A 22,966-nucleotide genomic window follows, 5' to 3' on the forward strand; every position below is an offset into this window, starting at 1 on the left:
GGATGCTGCAGTAAAGGAGAACTGATACTCTAGCAACATACTGGGGATTAAATATGTTAAGAATTTTATTTATGGGCAGACAACGTGAATTTAGCAGTCTCATGTTGCCGTTTCTAAAAGACTGAAATGTCAAAAATACTCTCACTAGAGGACGCACACCCACAGATAGCAGATGTTGCCGTGGCATAGAGCCCTGGAGTAAATAACTGGTGGCCTCCACAGAGAATACACCAGGAACACAGCACGCCAAACACCGGACTCGGCAAGTAAGAACCAGGACCAGCAACCTGTGACAGTACTCAGTCTTAACAGTAGACTCCAAGCACCCAATGAAAGGTATTTGTTACGCAAGAGTTTTAAGAATTGGATATTCAAGAATGTGTGTTTAGTGTTCACTCTAGGAATTTTTTAGGGCAGGGTGCTGACCTTGGGGAGGGCACATTTTTGATTCGGGAGGGCACATTTTAATTTAGAAGGGAAAAATGATGTACATACTGTAATATGTATGCAGGTGTATTAAACTGGCAGCACATTGTATCTTATATACCATCCTGGGACACCTTCACTTCAATCTGACAGCACATTTTAAGTTTAAATGTGCCGTCAGATTGCAGCGAAGGTGTCCCAGAATGGTTTATATAGCGTTCATGTGCTGCCAGTTTATTTCTGAAGTGTCTCAATAGGGTTTATATAGTTTATTAAACTATATAAATCCTATTGAGACACATCAAAATTAATCTGGCAGCACATATTGCTATATAAACCCTATTGAGACACTTCAGAAAAAAATGGCAGCACGTGTTGCTATATAAACCCGATTGAGACACTTTAGAAATAAACTGGCAGCACATCATATTTTAAGTTTAAATGTGCCGTCAGATTGAAGCGAAGGTGTCCCAGAATGGTTTATATAGCGTTCATGTGCTGCTAGTTTATTTCATAAGTGTCTCAATAGGGTTTATATAGTTCATTAAACTATATAAACTCTATTGAGACACTTCAGAATATATCAGGGCCGTTTAGAAACTGGGAGCTCTCCAGGGTAAACAAGCAGGGGATATCCTCTCACATCTTAAGCCTAATAGGTAACATCAGTTTGTGTGTCAATACAACTTACTGGGGGCTGATGCTGCAGGAGTGATCGCACTGGTCCCCCCCCCCTCACACATCGCGGAACTGGATGAAAATGGCCGCCACACTGATTCTCTTTTATAGGGTCAGGTAAACAGAGGAGGGCTGGGTTTCCCTCGGCGGGAGAGGCAAACCCAGCCCTCCTCATCTCACCAGCAGCCTACAGTATTGCGGAGAGCTGTGAGCGCATTAGCGCAACAAGCCTGAGGCAGCGGCAGGTGGGAGTGACAGCACGGCGGGGAGGAGTGACAGATGCGGCAGGGATGAGTGGCAGCGCGGCGGAGAGGAGTGACAGATGCAGCAGGGAGGAGTGGCAGCGCGGCGGAGAGGAGTGGCAGATGCGGCAGGGAGGAGTGGCAGCCCGGCGGGGAGGAGTGGCAGCCCGGCGGGGAGGAGTGGCAGATGCGGCGGGGAGGAGTGGCAGCGCGGCAGGGAGGAGTGGCAGCCCGGCGGGGAGGAGTGGCAGCCCGGCGGGGAGGAGTGGCAAATGCGGCAGGGAGGAGTGGCAGGGCGGAGTGGCAGCGCGGCAAGGAGGAGTGGCAAATGCGGCAGGGAGGAGTGGCAGATGCGGCGGGGAGGAGTGGCAGCGCGGCAGGGAGGAGTGGCAGCGCGGCAGGGAGGAGTGGAAGCCCGGCGGGGAGGAGTGGCAGCCCGGCGGGGAAAAGTGGCAAATGCGGCAGGGAGGAGTGGCAGCGCGGCAGGGAGGAGTGGCAGTGCGGCGGGGAGGAGTGACAGCGCGGCAGGGAGGAGTGGCAGCGCGGCAGGGAGGAGTGGCAGATGCGGCAGGGAGGAGTGGCAGATGCGGCAGGGAGGAGTGGCAGATGCGGCAGGGAGGAGTGGCAGATGCGGCAGGGAGGAGTGGCAGCGCGGCGGGGAGGAGTGACAGCTCGACAGGGAGGAGCGGCAGGGCGGAGTGGCAGCGCGACAGGGAGGAGTGGCAAATGCGGCAGGGAGGAGTGGCAGCGCGGCAGGGAGGAGTGGCAGCGCGGTGGGGAGGAGTGACAGCGCGGCAGGGAGGAGTGGCAGGGCGGCAGGGAGGAGTGGCAGCGCGGCAGGGAGGAGTGGCAGGTGCGGCAGGGAGGAGTGGCAGCGCGGCCCGGCGCGGCAGTCTTTTACTAATCAGCAGGGCGGGCAGAAACGGGCAGGGCGCGTTTCTGACAGTAAGAAAAGGGGCAGGGCGCAGCGCCCTGCGAAAGAAGGTTAGAGTGAACACTATGTGTTGTTTTCAACCCAAGAATAATCCAGGCCATATGCCTTCCAAGCCACAAGGAATTGTGGGGGTAATTCCAAGTTGATCGCAGCAGGATATTTGTTAGCAGTTGGGCAAAACCATGTGCACTGCAGGGGAGGCAGATATAACATTTGCAGAGTGAGTTAGATTTGGGTGAGTTATTTTGTTTCTGTGCAGGGTAAATACTGGCTGCATTATTTTTACACTGCAATTTAGATTGCAGATTGAACACACCGCACCCAAATCTAACTCTCTCTGCACATGTTATATCTGACCCCCCCCCCCCCTGCAGTGCACATGGTTTTGCCCAGCTGCTAACAAAATTCCTGCTGCGATCAACTTGGAATTACCCCCTGTACTCCTTCCGTGGAATTGCGGGAATCCCTTTTGGTGCTGAATCTTGATAGCGGGTGGAGGATGAGGACGGGAAGAAAACCAATTAATGACAAAGGAGGATGTAGAAGAAATACACAGAAAACGTAGGGAACCAGTAAAGAAGCTGGTACCATATAGCGGGGTGTGAATTTTATGCTGGGAAATCTAGGCGTAAGCTTCAAGATAACCGCACTCAGGCTCAGTGCAGAGTATATTAATACTTGTTATTATTATTAGTAATAATCACACATTCTGCCGTACAGAACATAAACATGTAAAACATTTCTTACACAGAGAATGAATTATGAGTATTCTCCTGGGTGACCGCACTCGTGTAAAAGTTTTGGCTTACTATAACTCCCTATCCTTACACTCAGACCTATATCATGGGTTCACTCGTGTGACTTTTCTGATGTTTAGTAAGTTGTGTATTATATGTAAAGCATTTCCCGCATTCAGAGCAAGAATACGGTCTCTCTCCGGTGTGACGTCTCTGATGTATAACAAGTCCTGTATTACTTCTAAACCCTTTCCCACATTCCGAGCAAGAATACGGTCTCTCTCCTGTGTGACTTCTCTGATGTCTAACAAGTCCTGCATTACTTCTAAACCCTTTCCCGCATTCTGAGCAAGAATACGGTCTCTCTCCGGTGTGACGTCTCTGATGTACTGCAAGTCCTGCATTACTTCTAAACCCTTTCCCACATTCTGAGCAAGAATACGGTCTCTCATCTGTGTGACGTCTCTGATGTATAACAAGTCCTGCATTACATCTAAACCATTTCCCACATTCCGAGCAAGAATACGGTCTCTCATCTGTGTGACTTCTCTGATGTATAACAAGTACTGCATTACTTCTAAACCCTTTCCCACATTCTGAGCAAGAATACGGTCTCTCTCCCGTGTGACGTCTCTGATGTATAACAAGTTCTGCATTACTTCTAAACCCTTTCCCACATTCCGAGCAAGAATACGGTCTCTCACCTGTGTGACTTCTCTGATGTCTAACAAGTTCTGATTTAATTGAAAAACCTCTCTCACATTCAGAGCAGGAATATGGGTATGCTCCTGTGTGAATCATCTGATGTCTAACAAGTAGAGACTTTACTTCAAACCCTTTCCCACATTCTAAGCAAGAAAACAGGCTCTCACCTGTGTGACTTCTCTGATGTCTAACAAATTCTGATTTAATTGAAAAACCTCTCTCACATTCAGAGCAGGAATATGGGTATGCTCCTGTGTGAATCATCTGATGTCTAACAAGTAGAGACTTTTCTTCAAACCCTTTCCCACATTCTGAGCAAGAAAACGGTCTCTCACCTGTATGAAATCTCTGATGCCTAACAAGCTCTGGAAAACTTCTATACCCTTCCCCACATTCTGAGCAGGAATATGGTCTCTCTCCGGTGTGAAGTCTCTGATGTACAACAAGTTGAGAATTACGTATAAAGCATTTCCCACATTCCGAGCAAGAATACGGTCTCTCTCCGGTGTGAAGTCTCTGATGTATAACAAGATGTGGATGACGTGTAAAACATTTCCCACACTCAGAGCAGGAATATGGTCTCTGCCCCGTGTGACTTTTCTGATGTCGAGCAAGATCTGATTTCCGTGTAAAAGATTTCCCACAAGCAGAGCAGGAAAATGGTTTCTCTCCGGTATGGCTTCTCTGATGTTCAACAAGATCTGTATTACTTCTATACTCTTTATCACATTCCGAGCAAGAATATGGTTTCTCACCTGTGTGACTTCTCTGATGTCGAGAAAGTTCTGATTTCACTGTAAAACATTTCTCACATTCAGAGCAGGAATATGGCCTCTCACCTGTGTGACTTCTCTGATGTATAACAAGTTTTGATTTACATGTAAAACATTTCCCACATTCCGAGCAAGAAAACGGTCTCTTAGCTGTATGAATTCTCTGATGTCTAACAAGATCTGAATTAAGAGTAAAACATTTTCCACATACAGAGCAAGACGCATTTGTAATGCAGTTGCTTTTTATATGAGTAGATATTTTCTGTGTATGATCAGTGTGTGTGAGGTCTCCTCCATCACATAAGAATGATTCCTCCTTTATATCAGTAGATGGATCTTTAGATGGGTCTGTGGGTAAAAATAAAGGTTAGTCATTAAAATGTAATTGTCCAATTCACTCCATGTGCTAATAACTATGGTGGTCATTCCGAGTTGTTCGCTCTGTATTTTTTTTCGCAACGGAGCGATAAGTTGCTAATGCGCATGCGCAATGTCTGCAGTGCGACTGCGCCAAGTAAATTTGCTATGTAGTTAGGTATTTTACTCACGGCATTACGAGGTTTTTTCTTCGTTCTGGTGATCGTAATGTGATTGTCAGGAAGTGGGTGTTTCTGAGCGGAAACAGGCCGTTTTATGGGAGTGTGAAAAAACGCTGCAGTTTCTGGGAAAAACGCGGGAGTGGCTGGAGAAACGGAGGAACGCTGGGTGTGTTTGTGACGTCAAACCAGGAACGACAAGCACTGAACTGATCGCAGATGCCGAGTAAGTGTGGAGCTACTCAGAAACTGCTAAGAAATGTCTAATTGCAATTTTGAGAATGTTTCATTAGCAATTTTACTATGCTAAGATTCACTCCCAGTAGGCGGCGGCTTAGCGTGTGCAAAGCTGCTAAAATCTGCTAGCGAGCGAACAACTCGGAATGAGGGCCTATATGGGGCCTGATTCTGAGTCAGACTTTGCAAATGCTAATGCCACCACAAAGCCCTTCCATGGTGTACAGCCGCACATTTGAATCTGTGAGGTCTGAGACGTCCATCGAAATGTGCAGCAGCCCTACACTAGGTGCAGATTCTCCATCTGAGCAGGGTTGGCTGGTTTAAACCAAATGGGTTTTGTTTTTGTTTTTTGGGGGGGAGGGTTTAGCATATTCTGTTGTTTTTTTTCCCCATGCTGTGACCACAGGCACGGTGCCGTAACTACTTAAAAAAAGCCTATTATAAGGGAATCCCCCTGGTATTTTTCCACATTCTTGTTGCTTGGTTCTTCATGTGAGTGAGCTGAACCAATGCAGTAAATTCACACACACAACAGAGAAATAAGGAAGATGGGAGGGTGAACCAGATCAGAGAGGTACTAAATCTACTTAGCATCAGCTAGGACTCCACACACTCCTCCCTAACAATCCTAAAGGACAGGAGAAACCCACAACTAATATTATTTTAATTTTTCACCTAGATCTGTATTTTGTATGTTTTAATATATTTAGTCTATCTACATATATTTAGATGTAATAGGAATAATAAACAGTAAAAAATGGTTTTAGTGAAAGATGAAACACTGGGCCTAATTCAGAGTTGATTTGTTAGCAGTTGGGCAAAACCATGTGCAGTGCAGGGGGGGAAGATATAACGTGCAGAGAAAGTAGATTTGGGTGGTGTGTGTTCAAACTGAAATCTAAATTGCAGTGTAAAAATAAAGCAGCCAGTACTTACCCTGCACAGAAACAAAATAACCCACCCAAATCTAACTCTCTCTGCACGTTACATCTGCCCCACCTGCACTGCACGTGGTTTTGCCCAACTGTTAACAAATTTGCTGCTGCAATCAACTCTGAATTACCCGCATTAATTATACCAAAACCTAATAACTTTAGATTGTTAGAAAGCATTAAAACATGGTTGATCAAGGATTCTAATACATAGCAATGTTTCACAGTATTAATATAATAAGGATTCCATTTGTCTTCATCAAAACATTAAAGCTGGCCACACACAGTACGATGTGTACCAATGATGCGACTGAGAGTCCTAGGGGCCGACATATCGGGCAGTACCCACACACGGGGTGATCCGGTGCACAACCACCCGTTCTGCCGGTCCCCACGCACAGCGCTGCATGGGATTGTCAGCCACATTTGTGATCATTTGAACATGGAGTAAGATCAGGCGAAGCGACGGATAATCCCACGGGAGCGCGCAATGAATGATATCATGCCCACACATGGAACAATATAGCCGTTTTATCATTCCAATGCGTCGGATCGTCAGCTATATCGTGCAGTGTGTGGGGGTCTTAATGCAAAAAAACTCCAAAAACTGGTTTACAGTAAAAAAAAAATAAAAAAAAAATGGTTTCTTCTCAACCCCGCATCGAGTATGGCCTCATTCAGTGGAACATCTCTGTACGCAACCACCTTTAGCAACACTCCTATAAAATGCTACCTCATGCGTGCGTCTTTTTATTCACCGCCCACCTCGCATTACAGGTCATGTTTTCCATACCACCTAGCAGGTGCACAGGTGTAATCATTACTCACTGACACATTTTAAAAGATCCAAAGGGTGGAGCTAATTACTTCACTTGTGATTCTGTGAGGAGACCTGGGAAGCGTTAACTGTTGGTAGCTCTCGAGGACTGGAGTTGGCTACCCCTGCTCTATATCCTAATGGTAATGGTTGGATACCTACATTTCATTTTATTATGCTCTAACTCTTAAACCCGGTTATTGCCTTAACCCGCTAATTGTTTGTGAACCCTTCAGAATTTTCTACTAAAATTTGGGCTAAAACTACCTCAGATTTACTTCACACAAGTTCTAAAACTAGATAAAGAGAACCAAATCAAACAAATGAGACAAAAATAGAGATGTGCTCATTTTTTTATTAGGGAAAATGATTCAATATCACGTATCTGTGAGTAGCATAAGTATGTGAACCTTTGCTTTCAGTATTTGGTATGACTCCCTTGTGCAGTAATAACTGCATCTAAATGTTTCCAGTAATTGTTGCTTAGTCCTGATCATCAGCTTGGAGGAATTTTATCCCATTCCTCTACAAAACCCTGTTATGTTGATGGGTTTCCTCCCATGAACTGCTCATTTCAGGTCCATCCCCAACATTTCGATTGGACCTCGACTTGGCCATTCCAAAACTTTACATTTATTCTTCTTTAACGATTCTTTGTTCAAATGACTTGTGTGCTTTGGGTCGTTGTCTTGCTGCATGACTCATGTTCTCTTAAGATACAGCTCATGGACCGATGTCCTGACATTTTCCTTTAGAATATTCTGGTATAATTCAGAATTCATTGTTCCATCAATGATGGCAAGTGGTCCTGGGCCAGATGCAGCAAACAGGCCCAAACCATGATACCACCACCACCACCACCACCACCGTGTTTCACAGATGGTATGAGGCTTTTATGCTGGAATGCAGTGTTCTCCTTTCTCCAAACATAACGCTTCTCATTTAAGCCAAAAAGCTCTATTTTGGAATCATCTGTCCACAAAACATTGTTCCAATAGCCTTCTGGAACCAGGTTATCTTTAACAAACTGCAGATGGGCAGCAATGTTTATTTTTGGAGAGCAGCGGATTTCTGTTTGCAATCCTGCCATGCACACAGAATTGTTGTTAAGTGGACTCATTAACATTAGCTAATGTGAGAAAGGCCTTCAGTTGCTTAGATGTTACCATGGGTTCCTTTGTGACCTTGCAAACTTTTAGATGCCTTGCTCTTGGCGTGATCTTTGTTTGTCGACCACTCCTTGGGAGGGTAATAATGGCCTGGGATCTCCTCCATTTGAAAACAATCTGCACACCCTAATACTAAAGATATTAAGAGCTGCTATCATGCTGAGGCTTCTAATACTATGCTGGAGGAAGAGCGATGCAGATGCACACTCCTAGCACTAAGAATACACTGATAGTAAAAATTATTTAAATAAACCCTCACAATTAACATGGAGTAGAATTGAAGCTCTTAGCACACATTTGTGTAAATATGCCGGCCCATGTACCGTGACCAGGTGTTAGGGACATTCATCACATTGGTCCCTAACATTTCTAATACTACTACTATTACATGACCTGTAGCCCCTCCCCTGGCACCACCTCAAGTAGATTTCTACACCCTTGGGCTGTTTCTAGCCTTCCTCTTTCTTCAGAGGAGCCTGGGCAGCCATCAGCAGCAGGTTTCCGGGATGCAGGACAAGCCTCTCTGTAAAAACGCCTGAACAGGGCTGTTTTTATATACACTTAAGTATCCTACCTGTCTCATGAGGCAGTGCTAGTGAAGAGAAGTGTTCATTGCAGGTCATTTTGTGTGTGACTTCGTGCCTTTATCTGCGGTCTGGTTTTCATTGTCATGTATCCCAGATATCTGTCTCTGATATTCTATACCCTGGGCTCGGTGCATTTGGGTTAGAACTGCAGTTTTCATAGTGTTTAATCTTAGAGATGAGCGGGTTCGGTTCGTCCCCCCCCCCCCCCTCCCCCGAACTTCACGTCTCGCTCGGGACTTCCTGCCAGACTCTGAAACCAGAACTAGGCAAAGCGTCATCCTCCCGCTGTCAGATTCTCGCCAGTTTTGGATTCCATATAAGGAGCCGCGCGTCACCACCATTTTCACAGCAGTCCTGGAGAGTGAAGCGGGGACGTGTCTCTCTCCTCAGCGTCTGTCTGTGCAGGAAAAAGGTGTGGCGACTTGCTCTGTCTTATATGTCATACCAGTGCTGACTTATGCTGCATCAGTCCAGTGGTGGTGTCCACTGCTGCCATACGTCCAGTGCTGCTGTATAACTCCAGTCCATTGCACTGGTGCTGTGTTGTCCTGCATCAGTCCAGTGGTGCTGCTGTATAAAGTCCAGTGGTACTGCCGTATAAGTCCAGTCCAGTGGTGCATCCGTATAAGTTCAGGGGTACTGCCATACAAGTCCAGTGGTGCTGTCCTGTGCTGTGTATTATTTACTCCATATAAAGTGGGACTGCCTCCCCAAATGGTCCCTATGGTTGATCCGCCGTGGGCGGATTATTTGGATGTGGGTCGATACATTTTAGGTCGACAGTCATTAGGTCGACCACTATTGGTCGGCATGCATTAGGTCGACATGTACTAGGTCGACAGGTCAAAAAGTCAGCATGAGGTTTTTTTTTTTACTTTTTTTGGCGTTTTCTTCAGAAAGTGACGGGGAACCCCAATTAGTGCACTGTGTCTCCTCGCATGGCGAGCAAGCTTCAGGCAAGGTGCCTCGCTGTACTCGGCACAGGTTACTATTCCCAATCGTAGTCCACATGGATCGTAAAGTATGAAAAAGTCCAAAAATGTAAAAAGAATGTGAAAAACTCATGTCGACCTTTTGACCTGTCAACCTAATGACCCTGCCTACTCAATGGATGTCGACCAATAGTGGTCGACCTAATGACCATAACCCGATAATTTGTCTAACCAGCTAGACAGAAAGCTCCCTCTGGGTGCACACGTGGCTCTAAGCAGGCCACTTCTTCCTCTCCAACCACTATTGTGACTGGACGGTCCCATACGATAGCCCTCATCGCTTTGCGTCCCCAGTCACAGAATGGAGTTTTTAGGTCACACGGGACCTGGCCACATAGGGGATTCCCGCTTACCGTCAGTAGCCGCCTGTTACAGACTCCACCCACTGCGCAGTGGGCAGGTACAATGCTGCCACCACCAGACTCCTAACCTGCCGTGGCATCTGGAACCACGGTTCAGCTCTGTATGCGTTGACACGCTGTCTTACCACACCTGTGTGGTGTTGATGAATCCCCACTAGTCACTTGACTAGGCCTCTACCCGGTAGCTGGCTGGAGGCGGAGCTTGGAGATGCTGGGTACACCCTGGACAGCTGGAAAATGAAGCTATGTTTCGCCTAGCCCTGCAGGTCACAAGATGAAGCGGTCGTTTTGAGGCAGATGTTTATTTGCCCAAATAGTTATGAAAAGAACTCTGCAATACATCAGATGTTACAGCAGAGTGAAAATAAGAATTTACTCACCGGTAATTCTATTTCTCGTAGTCCGTAGTGGATGCTGGGACTCAGTCAGGACCATGGGGAATAGCGGCTCCGCAGGAGACAGGGCACAAAAGTAAAGCTTTAGGATCAGGTGGTGTGTACTGGCTCCTCCCCCTATGACCCTCCTCCAAGCCTCAGTTAGGATACTGTGCCCGGACGAGCGTACACAATAAGGAAGGATTTTGAATCCCGGGTAAGACTCATACCAGCCACACCAATCACACCATATAACCTGTGATCTGAACCCAGTTAACAGTATGATAACAGAGGAGCCTCTGAAAAGACGGCTTCCAACAATAACAACCCGATTTTGTAACAATAATTATGTACAAGTATTGCAGACAATCCGCACTTGGGATGGGCGCCCAGCATCCACTACGGACTACGAGAAATAGAATTACCGGTGAGTAAATTCTTATTTTCTCTGACGTCCTAAGTGGATGCTGGGACTCCGTCAGGACCATGGGGATTATACCAAAGCTCCCAAACGGGCGGGAGAGTGCGCATGACTCTGCAGCACCGAATGAGAGAACTCCAGGTCCTCCTTAGCCAGGGTATCAAATTTGTAGAATTTTACAAACGTGTTCTGCCCTGACCACGTAGCTGCTCGGCAAAGTTGTAATGCCGAGACCCCTCGGGCAGCCGCCCAAGATGAGCCCACCTTCCTGGTGGAGTGGGCATTTACAGATTTAGGCTGTGGCAGGCCTGCCACAGAATGTGCGAGTTGAATAATGCTACAAATCCAACGAGCAATCGTCTGCTTAGAAGCAGAAGCACCCAGCTTGTTGGGTGCATACAGTATAAACAGCGAGTCAGATTTTCTGACTCCAGCCGTCCTAGAAATATATATTTTTAGAGCTCTGACAACGTCTAGCAACTTGGAGTCCTCCAATTCGCTAGTAGCCGCAGGCACCACAATAGGCTGGTTCAAATGAAATGCTGAAACCACCTTAGGGAGAAATTGAGGACGCGTCCGCAGTTCTGCCCTGTCCGAATGGAAGATCAGATATGGGCTTTTGTACGACAAAGCCGCCAATTCTGATACTCTCCTGGCTGAAGCCAGCGCCAGTAACATGGTTACTTTCCATGTAAGATATTTTAAATCCACCGATTTGAGCGGCTCAAACCAATGGGATTTGAGAAACTCCAAAACTACATTGAGATCCCACGGTGCCACTGGAGGCACCACCGGGGGCTGTATATGTAGTACTCCTTTGACAAACGTCTGGACTTCAGGAACTGAAGCCAATTCTTTTTGGAAGAAAATCGACAGGGCCGAAATTTGAACCTTAATGGACCCCAATTTGAGGCCCATAGACAATCCTGTTTGCAGGAAATTCAGGAAACGACCCAGTTGAAATTCCTCCGTCTGGGCCTTTCTGGCCTCACACCACGCAACATATTTTCTCCAAATGCGGTGATAATGTTGTGCGGTCACTTCCTTTCTGGCCTTAATTAGGGTAGGAATGACTTCCTCTGGAATGCCTTTTTCCCTTAGGATCCGGCGTTCAACCGCCATGCCGTCAAACGCAACCGCGGTAAGTCTTGAAATAGACAGGGTCCCTGCTGAAGCAGATCCCTTCTTAGAGGTAGAGGCCACGGATCTTCCGTGAGCATCTCCTGAAGTTCCGGGTACCAAGTTCTTCTTGGCCAATCCGGAGCCACTAGTATTGTTCTTACTCCCCTTTGCCGTATAATTCTCAGTACCTTTGGTATGAGAGGCAGAGGCGGAAACACATACACGGATTGGTACACCCACGGTGTCACCAGAGCGTCCACAGCTATTGCCTGAGGGTCTCTTGACCTGGCGCAATATCTGTTCAGTTTTTTGTTGAGGTGGGACGCCATCATGTCCACCTTTGGTTTTTCCCAACGGTTCACAATCGTGTGGAAGACTTCTGGATGAAGTCCCCACTCTCCCGGGTGTAGATCGTGTCTGCTGAGGAAGTCTGCTTCCCAGTTGTCCACTCCCGGAATGAACACTGCTGACAGTGCTATTACATGATCTTCCGCCCAGCGAAGAATCCTTGCAGCTTCTGCCATTGCCCTCCTGCTTCTTGTGCCGCCCTGTCTGTTTACGTGGGCGACTGCCGTGATGTTGTCCGACTGGATCAACACCGGCTGACCCTGAAGCAGGGGTTTTGCCAGGCTTAGAGCATTGTAAATCGCTCTTAGCTCCAGTATATTTATGTGAAAAGACATCTCCAGGGTTGACCACACACCCTGGAAGTTTCTTCCCTGTGTGACTGCTCCCCAGCCTCTCAGACTGGCATCCGTTGTCACCAGGACCCAATTCTGTATGCCGAATCTGCATCCCTCTAACAGATGAGCACTCTGCAACCACCACAGAAGAGACACCCTTGTCCGTGGTGACAGGGTTATCCGCTGATGCATCTGCAGATGCGATCCGGACCATTTGTCCAGCAGATCCCACTGAAAAGTTCGTGCGTGGAATCTGCCGAATGGAATCGCTTCGTAAGAAGCCACCATCTTTCCCAGGACATTGATGCACAGACACTTTTCCTGGTTTTAGGAGGTTCCTGACAAGTTCGGATAACTCCCTGGCTTTCTCCTCCGGAAGAAACACCTTTTTCTGAACCGTGTCCAGAATCATTCCCAGGAACAGCAGACGTGTCGTCGGGGTCAATTGAGATTTTGGAAAATTCAGAATCCACCCGTGCTGTTGCAGCACTACTTGAGTTAGTGCTACTCCGTCCTCCAGCTGTTCTCTGGACCTTGCCCTTATCAGGAGATCGTCCAAGTAAGGGATAATTAATACGCCTCTTCTTCGCAGAAGAATCATCATTTCGGCCATTACCTTGGTAAAGACCCGAGGTGCCGTGGACAATCCAAACGGCAGCGTCTGAAACAGATAATGGCAGTTTTGCACCACGAACCTGAGGTACCCTTGATGTGAAGGGCAAATTGGGACATGCAGGTAAGCATCCTTTATGTCCAGGGACACCATAAAGTCCCCTTCTTCCAGATTCGCTATCACTGCTCTGAGTGACTCCATCTTGAACTTGAATTTTTGTATGTACAGGTTCAAAGATTTCAGATTTAGAATAGGTCTTACCGAGCCGTCCGGCTTCGGTACCACAAATAGCGTGGAGTAATACCCCTTTCCCTGTTGTAGGAGGGGTACCTTGACTATCACCTGCTGAGAAAACAGCTTGTGAATGGCTTCCAATACCGTCGCCCTGTCTGAGGGAGACGTTGGCAAAGCAGACTTTAGGAACCGGCGAGGGGGAGACTTCTCGAATTCCAACCTGTAACCCTGAGATACTACCTGCAGGATCCAGGGGTCCACCTGTGAGCAAGCCCACTGCGCGCTGAAATTCTTGAGTCGACCCCCCACCGCTCTTGAGTCCGCTTGTAAAGCCCCAGCGTCATGCTGAGGGCTTTGCAGAACCCGGGGACGGCTTCTGTTCCTGGGAAGGAGCTGCTTGCTGCCCTCTCTTACCCTTTCCTTTGCCTCGGGGCAGATATGACTGTCCTTTTGCCCGCTTGTTCTTATAGGACCGAAAGGACTGCGGCTGAAAAGACGGTGTCTTTTTCTGTTGGGAGGGGGCCTGAGGTAAAAAGGTGGATTTCCCGGCAGTTGCCGTGGCCACCAAATCCGATAGACCGACGCCAAATAATTCCTCCCCTTTATACGGCAATACTTCCATATGCCGTTTGGAATCCGCATCACCTGACCACTGTCGCGTCCATAAACTTCTTCTGGCAGATATGGACATCGCACTTACTCTCGATGCCAGAGTGCAAATATCCCTCTGCGCATCTCGCATATAAAGAAAAGCATCCTTTAATTGCTCTAAAGTCAATAAAATACTGTCCCTATCCAGGGTATCAATATTTTCAGTCAGGGAATCCGACCAGACCACCCCAGCACTGCACATCCAGGCTGAGGCGATGGCTGGTCGCAGTATAACACCAGTATGTGTGTATATACTTTTTAGGGTAGTTTCCAGCCTCCTATCAGCTGGATCCTTGAGGGCGGCCGTATCAGGAGACGGTAACGCCACTTGTTTTGATAAGCGTGTGAGCGCCTTATCCACCCTAGGGGGTGTTTCCCAGCGCGCCCTAACCTCTGGCGGGAAAGGGTATAATGCCAATAACTTTTTTGAAATTAGCACTTTTCTATCTGGGTTAACCCACGCTTCATCACATACATCATTCAATTCCTCTGATTCAGGAAAAACTACAGGTAGTTTTTTCACACCCCACATAATACCCCTTTTTGTGGTACTTGCAGTATCAGAGATATGTAAAGTCTCCTTCATTGCCGTGATCATATAACGTGTGGCCCTACTGGAAAATACGTTTGTTTCTTCACCGTCGACACTAGATTCAGTGTCCGTGTCTGGGTCTGTGTCGACCGACTGAGGTAAAGGGCGTTTTACAGCCCCTGACGGTGTCTGAGACGCCTGGGCAGGTACTAACTGGTTTGCCGGCCGTCTCATGTCGTCAACTGATTTTTGTAATGTGCTGACATTATCACGTAATTCCATAAACAAAGCCATCCATTCCGGTGTCGACTCCCTGGGGGGTGACATCACCATTACCGGCAATTGCTCCGCCTCCACACCAACATCGTCCTCATACATGTCGACACACACGTACCGACACACAGCAGACACACAGGGAATGCTCTATTGAAGACAGGACCCCACTAGCCCTTTGGGGAGCCAGAGGGAGAGTTTGCCAGCACACACCCAAGCGCTATAATATATATGGGAACAACCCTATATAAGTGTTGTATCCTTATAGCAGCTCAAATATAGTAATATCGCCAAAAAAAGTGCCCCCCCTCTCTGTTTTACCCTGTTTCTGTAGTGCAGTGCAGGGGAGAGTCCTGGGAGCCTTCCTCACAGCGGAGCTGAGCAGGAAAATGGCGCTGTGTGCTGAGGAGAATAAGCCCCGCCCCCTATTTCGGCGGGCTCTTCTCCCGGAGTTTGTGAGATCTGGCAGGGGTTAAATACATCCATATAGCCTCAAGGGCTATATGTGATGTATTTTTCGCCATAAGAAAGGTATTATACATTGCTGCCCAGGGCGCCCCCCCCAGCGCCCTGCACCCTCAGTGACCGCTGTGTGAAGTGTGCTGACAACAATGGCGCACAGCTGCAGTGCTGTGCGCTACCTCATGAAGACTGAAAAGTCTTCTGCCGCCTGTTTCTGGACCTCTTCAATCTTCGGCATCTGCAAGGGGGGTCGGCGGCGCGGCTCCGGGACCGGACTCCATGGCTGAGCCTGTGTTCGATCCCTCTGGAGCTAATGGTGTCCAGTAGCCTAAGAAGCCAATCCATCCTGCACGCAGGTGAGTTCACTTCTCTCCCCTAAGTCCCTCGATGCAGTGAGCCTGTTGCCAGCAGGACTCACTGAAAATAAAAAACCTAAAAACTTTTTCTAAGCAGCTCTTTAGGAGAGCCACCTAGATTGCACCCTGCTCGGACGGGCACAAAAACCTAACTGAGGCTTGGAGGAGGGTCATAGGGGGAGGAGCCAGTACACACCACCTGATCCTAAAGCTTTACTTTTGTGCCCTGTCTCCTGCGGAGCCGCTATTCCCCATGGTCCTGACGGAGTCCCAGCATCCACTTAGGACGTCAGAGAAAATGGTATAATACACCTAGAGGCTCACAGGCCTCTTCTTTTTATACAGTAAAACCACAATGCATCTCAGGGGATAGTCCCCCCCTGAGTCCTTTCCATCCAATCAGGATATCTTACAAAATATAAATAAATTACATTTCTCTGACGTCCTAGTGGATGCTGGGAACTCCGTAAGGACCATGGGGATTAGCGGGCTCCGAAGGAGGCTGGGCACTCTAGAAAGATCTTAGACTACCTGATGTGCACTGGCTCCTCCCACTATGACCCTCCTCCAAGCCTCAGTTAGATTTCGTGCCCGGCCGAGGTTGGATGCACACTAGGGGCTCTCCTGAGCTCTTAGAAAGTTATAGTCTTAGATTTTGTTATTTTCAGTGAGACCTGCTGGCAACAGGCTCACTGCAGCGAGGGACTAAGGGGAGAAGAAGCGAACTCGCCTGCTTGCAGCCGGATTGGGCTTCTTAGGCTACTGGACACCATTAGCTCCAGAGGGATCGACCGCAGGCCCAGCCTTGATGTTCGGTCCCGGAGCCGCGCCGCCGTCCCCCTTACAGAGCCAGAAGCAAGAAGATGGTCCGGAAAATCGGCGGCATGAAGACATCCTGTCTTCACCAAGGTAGCGCACAGCACTGCAGCTGTGCGCCATTGCTCCTCATACACACTTCACACTCCGGTCACTGAGGGTGCAGGGCGCTGGGGGGGGGCGCCCTGAGGCAGCAATAAAAACACCTTGTCTGGCTAAAATACCTCAATATATAGCCCCTGGGGCTATATATGAGGTTAATACCCCTGCCAGAATCCCATAAAAAGTGGGAGAATACGCCACGAAAAAGGGGCGGAGCCTATCTCCTCAGCACACTGGCGCCATTTTTCCCTCACAGCTCCGCTGGAAGGAAGCTCCCTGGCTCTTCCCTGCAATCTACAGTACAGTAAGAGGGAAAAGAGAGGGGGGGGCATTAAATTTGGCACTGTATACAGTATAGTTTATTGAAAAGCAGCTATTAGGGACATAACTCAGTTAGTCCCTGCCTTATATAGCGCTCTGGTGTGTGCTGGCATACTCTTACTCTGTCCCCCCAAAGGGCTTTTGTGGGTCCTGTCCTCTGGTTGAGCATTCCCTGTGTGTGTGGAGTGTGTCGGTACGGCTGTGTCGACATGTTTGAGGAGGATAATGATGTGGAGGGGGAGCAGATGCCTTTAGCAGGGATGTCACCCCCTGGGGGGCAGACACCTGAGTGGATGAGTTTATGGCAGGAAATGAGTGCACGTATAGACTCCTTACATAAAAAATTTGACGACATGCCGACTGTGGGACAGCAGAGTCTTCAGCTCGTGCCTGTCCAGGTGTCTCAAAAGTCATCAGGGGCTCTGAAACGCCCGCTATCTCAGATGGCACAAGTAGATGTCAACACGGATACTGACACCAGTGTCGACGACGATGAGTCAAATTTAATGCCCGTTAAGGCCATTCACTGCATGATTGAGGCAATGAAAGAGTTGTTAAATATTTCTGATTTACATCCAGGTACCACAAAAAAGGGTATTATGTTTGGGGAGAAAAAACTACCTGTAGTTTTTCCCCCGTCAGATGAATTAAATGAAGTGTGTGAAGAAGCGTGGGCTTCCCCTGATAAGAAATTGGTAATTCCTAAGAAGCTACTAATGGCGTTCCCTTTCCCGCCAGAGGATAGGTTACGTTGGGAAACACCCCCGAGGGTGGATAAAGCGCTCACACGTTTGTCTAAAAAGGTGGCACTACTGTCCCAGGATACGGCCGCCCTTAAGGAACCTGCTGATAGAAAGCAGGAGGCGATCCTGAAGTCTGTATATACACACACTCAGGCATTATACTTAGACCAGCTATTGCGTCAGCATGGATGTGCAGTGCTGCCGCTGAGTGGTCAGATAAACTGTCAGAAAATATTGACACGTTAGACAGAGACACGATCCTGCTAACAATTGACCATATCAAAGACTCAGTCTTATACATGAGAGATGCACAGAGGGAAATCTGCCGGCTGGCATCTAAAGTAAGTGCATTATCCATCTCGGCTAGGAGATGCTTATGGAATCGCCAGTGGACTGGAGATGCAGATTCCAAAAGGCACATGGAAGTTTTGCCTTATAAGGGGGAGGAATTATTTGGGGATGGTCTCTCCGACCTAGTTTCCACAGCAACGTCTGGGAAGTCAGCATTTTTACCCCATGTCCCCTCACAGCCTAAGAAGGCGCCATTTTATCAGGTTCAGTCCTTTCGGTCCCAGAAAAACAAGCGGGGAAAAGGAGGGTCTTTTCTGTCAAGAGGCAGAGGCAGGGGAAAAAGGCTGCAGCAAACAGCAGGTTCCCAGGAACAAAAGTCCTTCCCCGCTTCCTCTTCCAAGTCCGCCGCATGACGGTGGGGCTCCACAGGCGGAGCCAGGTACGGTGGGGGCCCGCCTCAGGAATTTCAGCGATCAGTGGGCTCGCTCACAGGTGGATCCCTGGATCCTTCAAATAGTATCTCAGGGATACAGGCTGGAATTCGAGGCGACTCCACCCCGCCGTTTCCTAAAATCCGCCTTGCCGATTGCTCCCTCAGACAGGGAGGTGGTGCTAGCAGCAATTCACAAGCTGTATTCCCAGCAGGTGATAATCAAGGTACCCCTACTTCAACAAGGCCGGGGTTACTATTCCACACTATTTGTGGTGCCGAAACCGGATGGTTCGGTGAGACCCATTTTAAATTTGAAATCCTTGAACACATACATAAAAAAATTCAAGTTCAAGATGGAATCGCTCAGGGCGGTTATTGCAAGCCTGGACGAGGGGGATTACATGGTATCCCTGGACATCAAGGATGCTTACCTGCATGTCCCCATTTACAATTCTCACCAGGAGTACCTCAGATTTGTGGTACAGGATTGCCATTACCAATTCCAGACGCTGCCGTTTGGACTCTCCACGACACCGAGGGTATTTACCAAGGTTATGGCGGAAATGATGATATTCCTTCGAAAAAAGGGAGTTTTAATTATCCCATACTTGGACGATCTCCTAATAAAGGCACGATCCAAGGAACAGTTGTTAGTGGGAGTAGCACTATCTCAGGAAGTGCTGAGCCAGCACGGCTGGATTCTGAATATCCCAAAGTCACAGCTGGTCCCCACGACACGTCTAATGTTCCTGGGAATGATTCTGGACACGGCCCAGAAAAAAGGGTTTCTCCCAAAAGGAGAAAGCCAGGGAGTTGTCTTCTCTAGTCAGAGACCTCCTAAAACCAAAACAGGTATCGGTGCATCACTGCACGCGGGTCCTGGGAAAGATGGTAGCTTCTTACGAAGCAATTCCATTCGGCAGGTTGCATGCCAGAATTTTTCAGTGGGACCTGTTGGACAAGTGGTCCGGATCACATCTTCAGATGCATCGTTTAATAACCCTGTCTCCAAGAACCAGGGTGTCTCTTCTGTGGTGGCTGCACAGTGCTCATCTTCTGGAGGGCCGCAGATTCGGCATACAGGACTGGGTCCTGGTGACCACGGATGCCAGCCTACGAGGCTGGGGGGCAGTCACAAAGGGAAGAAATTTCCAAGGACTATGGTCAAGTCAGGAGACTGCCCTTCACATAAATATTCTGGAACTAAGGGCCATTTACAATGCCCTAAGTCAAGCAAAATCCCTGCTCCTACACCAGCCGGTGCTGATCAAGTCAGACAACATCACGGCAGTCGCCCATGTGAATCGACAGGGCGGCACAAGAAGCAGGACGGCGATGGCAGAAGCCACAAAAATTCTCCGATGGGCGGAGAATCATGTACTAGCACTGTCAGCAGTGTTCATCCCGGGAGTGGACAACTGGGAAGCAGACTTTCTCAGCAGGCACGTCCTCCACCCGGGAGAGTGGGGACTTCATCCAGAAGTCTTCCAAATGATTGTAAATCAATGGGGTCGTCCACAGGTGGACATGATGGCGTCCCGCCTAAACAAAAAACTAGAGAAGTATTGCACCAGGTCAAGAGACCCTCAGGCGATAGCTGTGGACGCTCTAGTGACACTGTGGGTGTACCGGTCAGTTTATGTGTTCCCTCCTCTACCTCTCATACCAAAGGTATTGAGAATAATAAGAAAGCGAGGAGTAAACACAATTCTCGTGGTTCCGGATTGGCCAAGAAGAGCGTGGTACCCGGAACTTCAAGAGATGATCTCAGAGGACCCGTGGTCTCTGCCGCTCAGACAAGACCTGCTGCAGCAGGGCCCCTGTCTGTTCCAAGACTTACCGCGGCTGCGTTTGACGGCATGGCGGTTGAACGCCGGATCCTGAAGGAAAAGGGCATTCCGGAGGAAGTCATTCCTACGCTTATTAAAGCCAGGAAAGAGGTCACAGCAACTCATTATCACCGCATATGGCGGAGGTATGTTGCATGGTGTGAGGCCGAAAAGGCCCCAACGGAAGAATTTCAACTAGGTCGATTTCTGCATTTCCTGCAAGCAGGAGTGAATATGGGCCTAAAACTGGGCTCCATTAAGGTACAGATCTCGGCTCGGTCGATTTTCTTTCAAAAAGAACTAGCTTCAGTACCTGAAGTTCAGACATTTGTTAAAGGAGTGCTGCATATTCAGCCCCCGTTTGTGCCCCCCGTGGCACCTTGGGATCTCAACGTGGTGTTGAGTTTCTTAAAATCACATTGGTTTGAACAACTAAAAACCGTGGATCTGAAATATCTCACGTGGAAGGTGGTTATGTTATTGGCCTTGGCTTCTGCCAGGCGAGTATCAGAATTGGCGGCTTTGTCTTGTAAAAGCCCTTATTTGATTTTCCATATGGATAGGGCAGAATTGAGGACTCGTCCCCAGTTTCTCCCAAAGGTGGTGTCAGCGTTTCACCAGAACCAGCCTATTGTGGTGCCTGCGGCTACTAGGGACTTGGAGGACTCCAAGTTGCTAGACGTTGTCAGGGCACTGAAAATATATGTTTCCAGAACGGCTAGAGTCAGAAAATCTGACTCGCTGTTTATCCTATATGCACCTAACAAGTTGGGTGCTCCTGCTTCTAAGCAGACTATTGCTCATTGGATTTGTAGTACAATTCAGCTTGCACATACTGTGGCAGGCCTGCCACAGCCAAAATCTGTCAATGCCCATTCCACATGGAAGGTGGGCTCATCTTGGGCGGCTGCCCGAGGGGTCTCGGCTTTACAACTTTGCCGAGCAGCTACTTGGTCAGGGAAAAACACGTTTGCAAAATTCTACAAATTTGATACCCTGGCTGAGGAGGACCTGGAGTTCTCTCATTCGGTGCTGCAGAGTCATCCGCACTCTCCCGCCCGTTTGGGAGCTTTGGTATAATCCCCATGGTCCTTACGGAGTTCCCAGCATCCACTAGGACGTCAGAGAAAATAAGAATTTACTCACCGGTAATTCTATTTCTCGTAGTCCGTAGTGGATGCTGTGCGCCCATCCCAAGTGCGGTTTATCTGCAATACTTGTACATAGTTATTGTTAACTAAATCGGGTTATTGTTGAGCCATCTGTTGAGAGGCTCTATTGTTTCATACTGTTAACTGTGTTTCATATCACGAGTTGTACGGTGTGATTGGTGTGGCTGGTATGAGTCTTACCCGGGATTCAAAATCCTTCCTTATTGTGTACGCTCGTCCGGGCACAGTACCTGAGGCTTGGAGGAGGGTCATAGTGGGAGGAGCCAGTGCACACCAGGTAGTCTAAGATCTTTCTAGAGTGCCCAGCCTCCTTCGGAGCCCGCTAATCCCCATGGTCCTTACGGAGTTCCCAGCATCCACTACGGACTACGAGAAATAGAATTACCGGTGAGTAAATTCTTATTTTTAAAAGGATAGAACTGCAAAAAAGCTATTTTCTTCTTCCTGTCACACACAGACAAAGTTCTTGGAATTTAAACATAAATCTGCATCCTACATAATGCAGCCTAGGAAATGTTAGATCAAACTGTTAAACAAAACCCACTAGTTTGCATTCATAAAACAAAATCTGATTAACATGCTCCTGTCTCATTCACATCTCTATGCAAACCCAGTTTTTGGGCTTACAACAGGAAAGGCTGAAAACACAAACAGTCTTCTTCCCAAACCTTAGTTTGTATTTCAAAGAAAATGTTTGGCCACCAAAAGACCTGCTACTTGACACTTACTTGTACATAGCAAGTCTGGAGCTAGGACAATTAACATATGACTTGCTATGTACAAGTTGCTGAAGAACAATTGTCAAAGCCCTTTAGAATCAAAATAACTCATACTGTACTTTTCTCATAAGCGCCCTGTAACTGCAGTTCATAATTCGCCAACAACGCACAGCGCAGCAATATAACATATTAAGGCACATTATTAAACATACATTCAGTCATGTATAGTGCATGGTGTCTAGAGCCAATTGTTCCTTTTTAAAATGGCACCTAGTGACCATTGTCCATTTTAAATGGTGCCTGGCAGCTGAGGGTTAACCCCTTCAGCGCCGCAACTGCCATTATCCATGTGGCTGGAGGGTGTCCGGTCACAACTATCCTTACTGATTTTTCATCTGAAGAGAAAGGGGAGCATACAGCCCAATCTGACACAGATTCTGGTGCTGCAGATAAGGCTCCTTTAACGGTTGATGTCCCTGCCCTGATAGATGCTATTAAGCATATTCTCCAACTCACTGAGGAGGAGTAGGAGGAGAAATCTACTACTAGTGCAAAGAAAACTGATGTTTAAAAGACAGAAGGTGGTTAACGCTGTATTACCCCATTCTGATCATTTATTGGACATCAGACGGGAACCCTGGAATACTCCAGGCAGAAAGTTTCCGGTCTCAAAAAGGGCATTAGCTCAT

At 47.9% G+C, this 22,966-nt stretch overlaps 1 protein-coding gene across 2 annotated transcripts in view; it reads right to left on the reverse strand.

Moving 5' to 3' along the window:
• Positions 1-2,944: 2,944 nt before the first annotated feature.
• LOC134983939 (zinc finger protein 432-like) overlaps positions 2,945-22,966 on the reverse strand; it is a 107,930-nt gene continuing 87,908 nt past the window's right edge. For both annotated transcript variants that reach the window (XM_063949550.1, XM_063949549.1), the window contains one exon: positions 2,945-4,843. In XM_063949550.1, coding sequence (XP_063805620.1) covers positions 3,117-4,843 — 1,727 coding nt within the window. In that variant the 3' untranslated portion in view covers positions 2,945-3,116. The remainder of the gene's footprint in view (positions 4,844-22,966) is intronic.

The sequence above is a fragment of the Pseudophryne corroboree genome (assembly GCF_028390025.1).
Source record: "Pseudophryne corroboree isolate aPseCor3 chromosome 3 unlocalized genomic scaffold, aPseCor3.hap2 SUPER_3_unloc_3, whole genome shotgun sequence".
NCBI lineage: Eukaryota > Metazoa > Chordata > Amphibia > Anura > Myobatrachidae > Pseudophryne > Pseudophryne corroboree.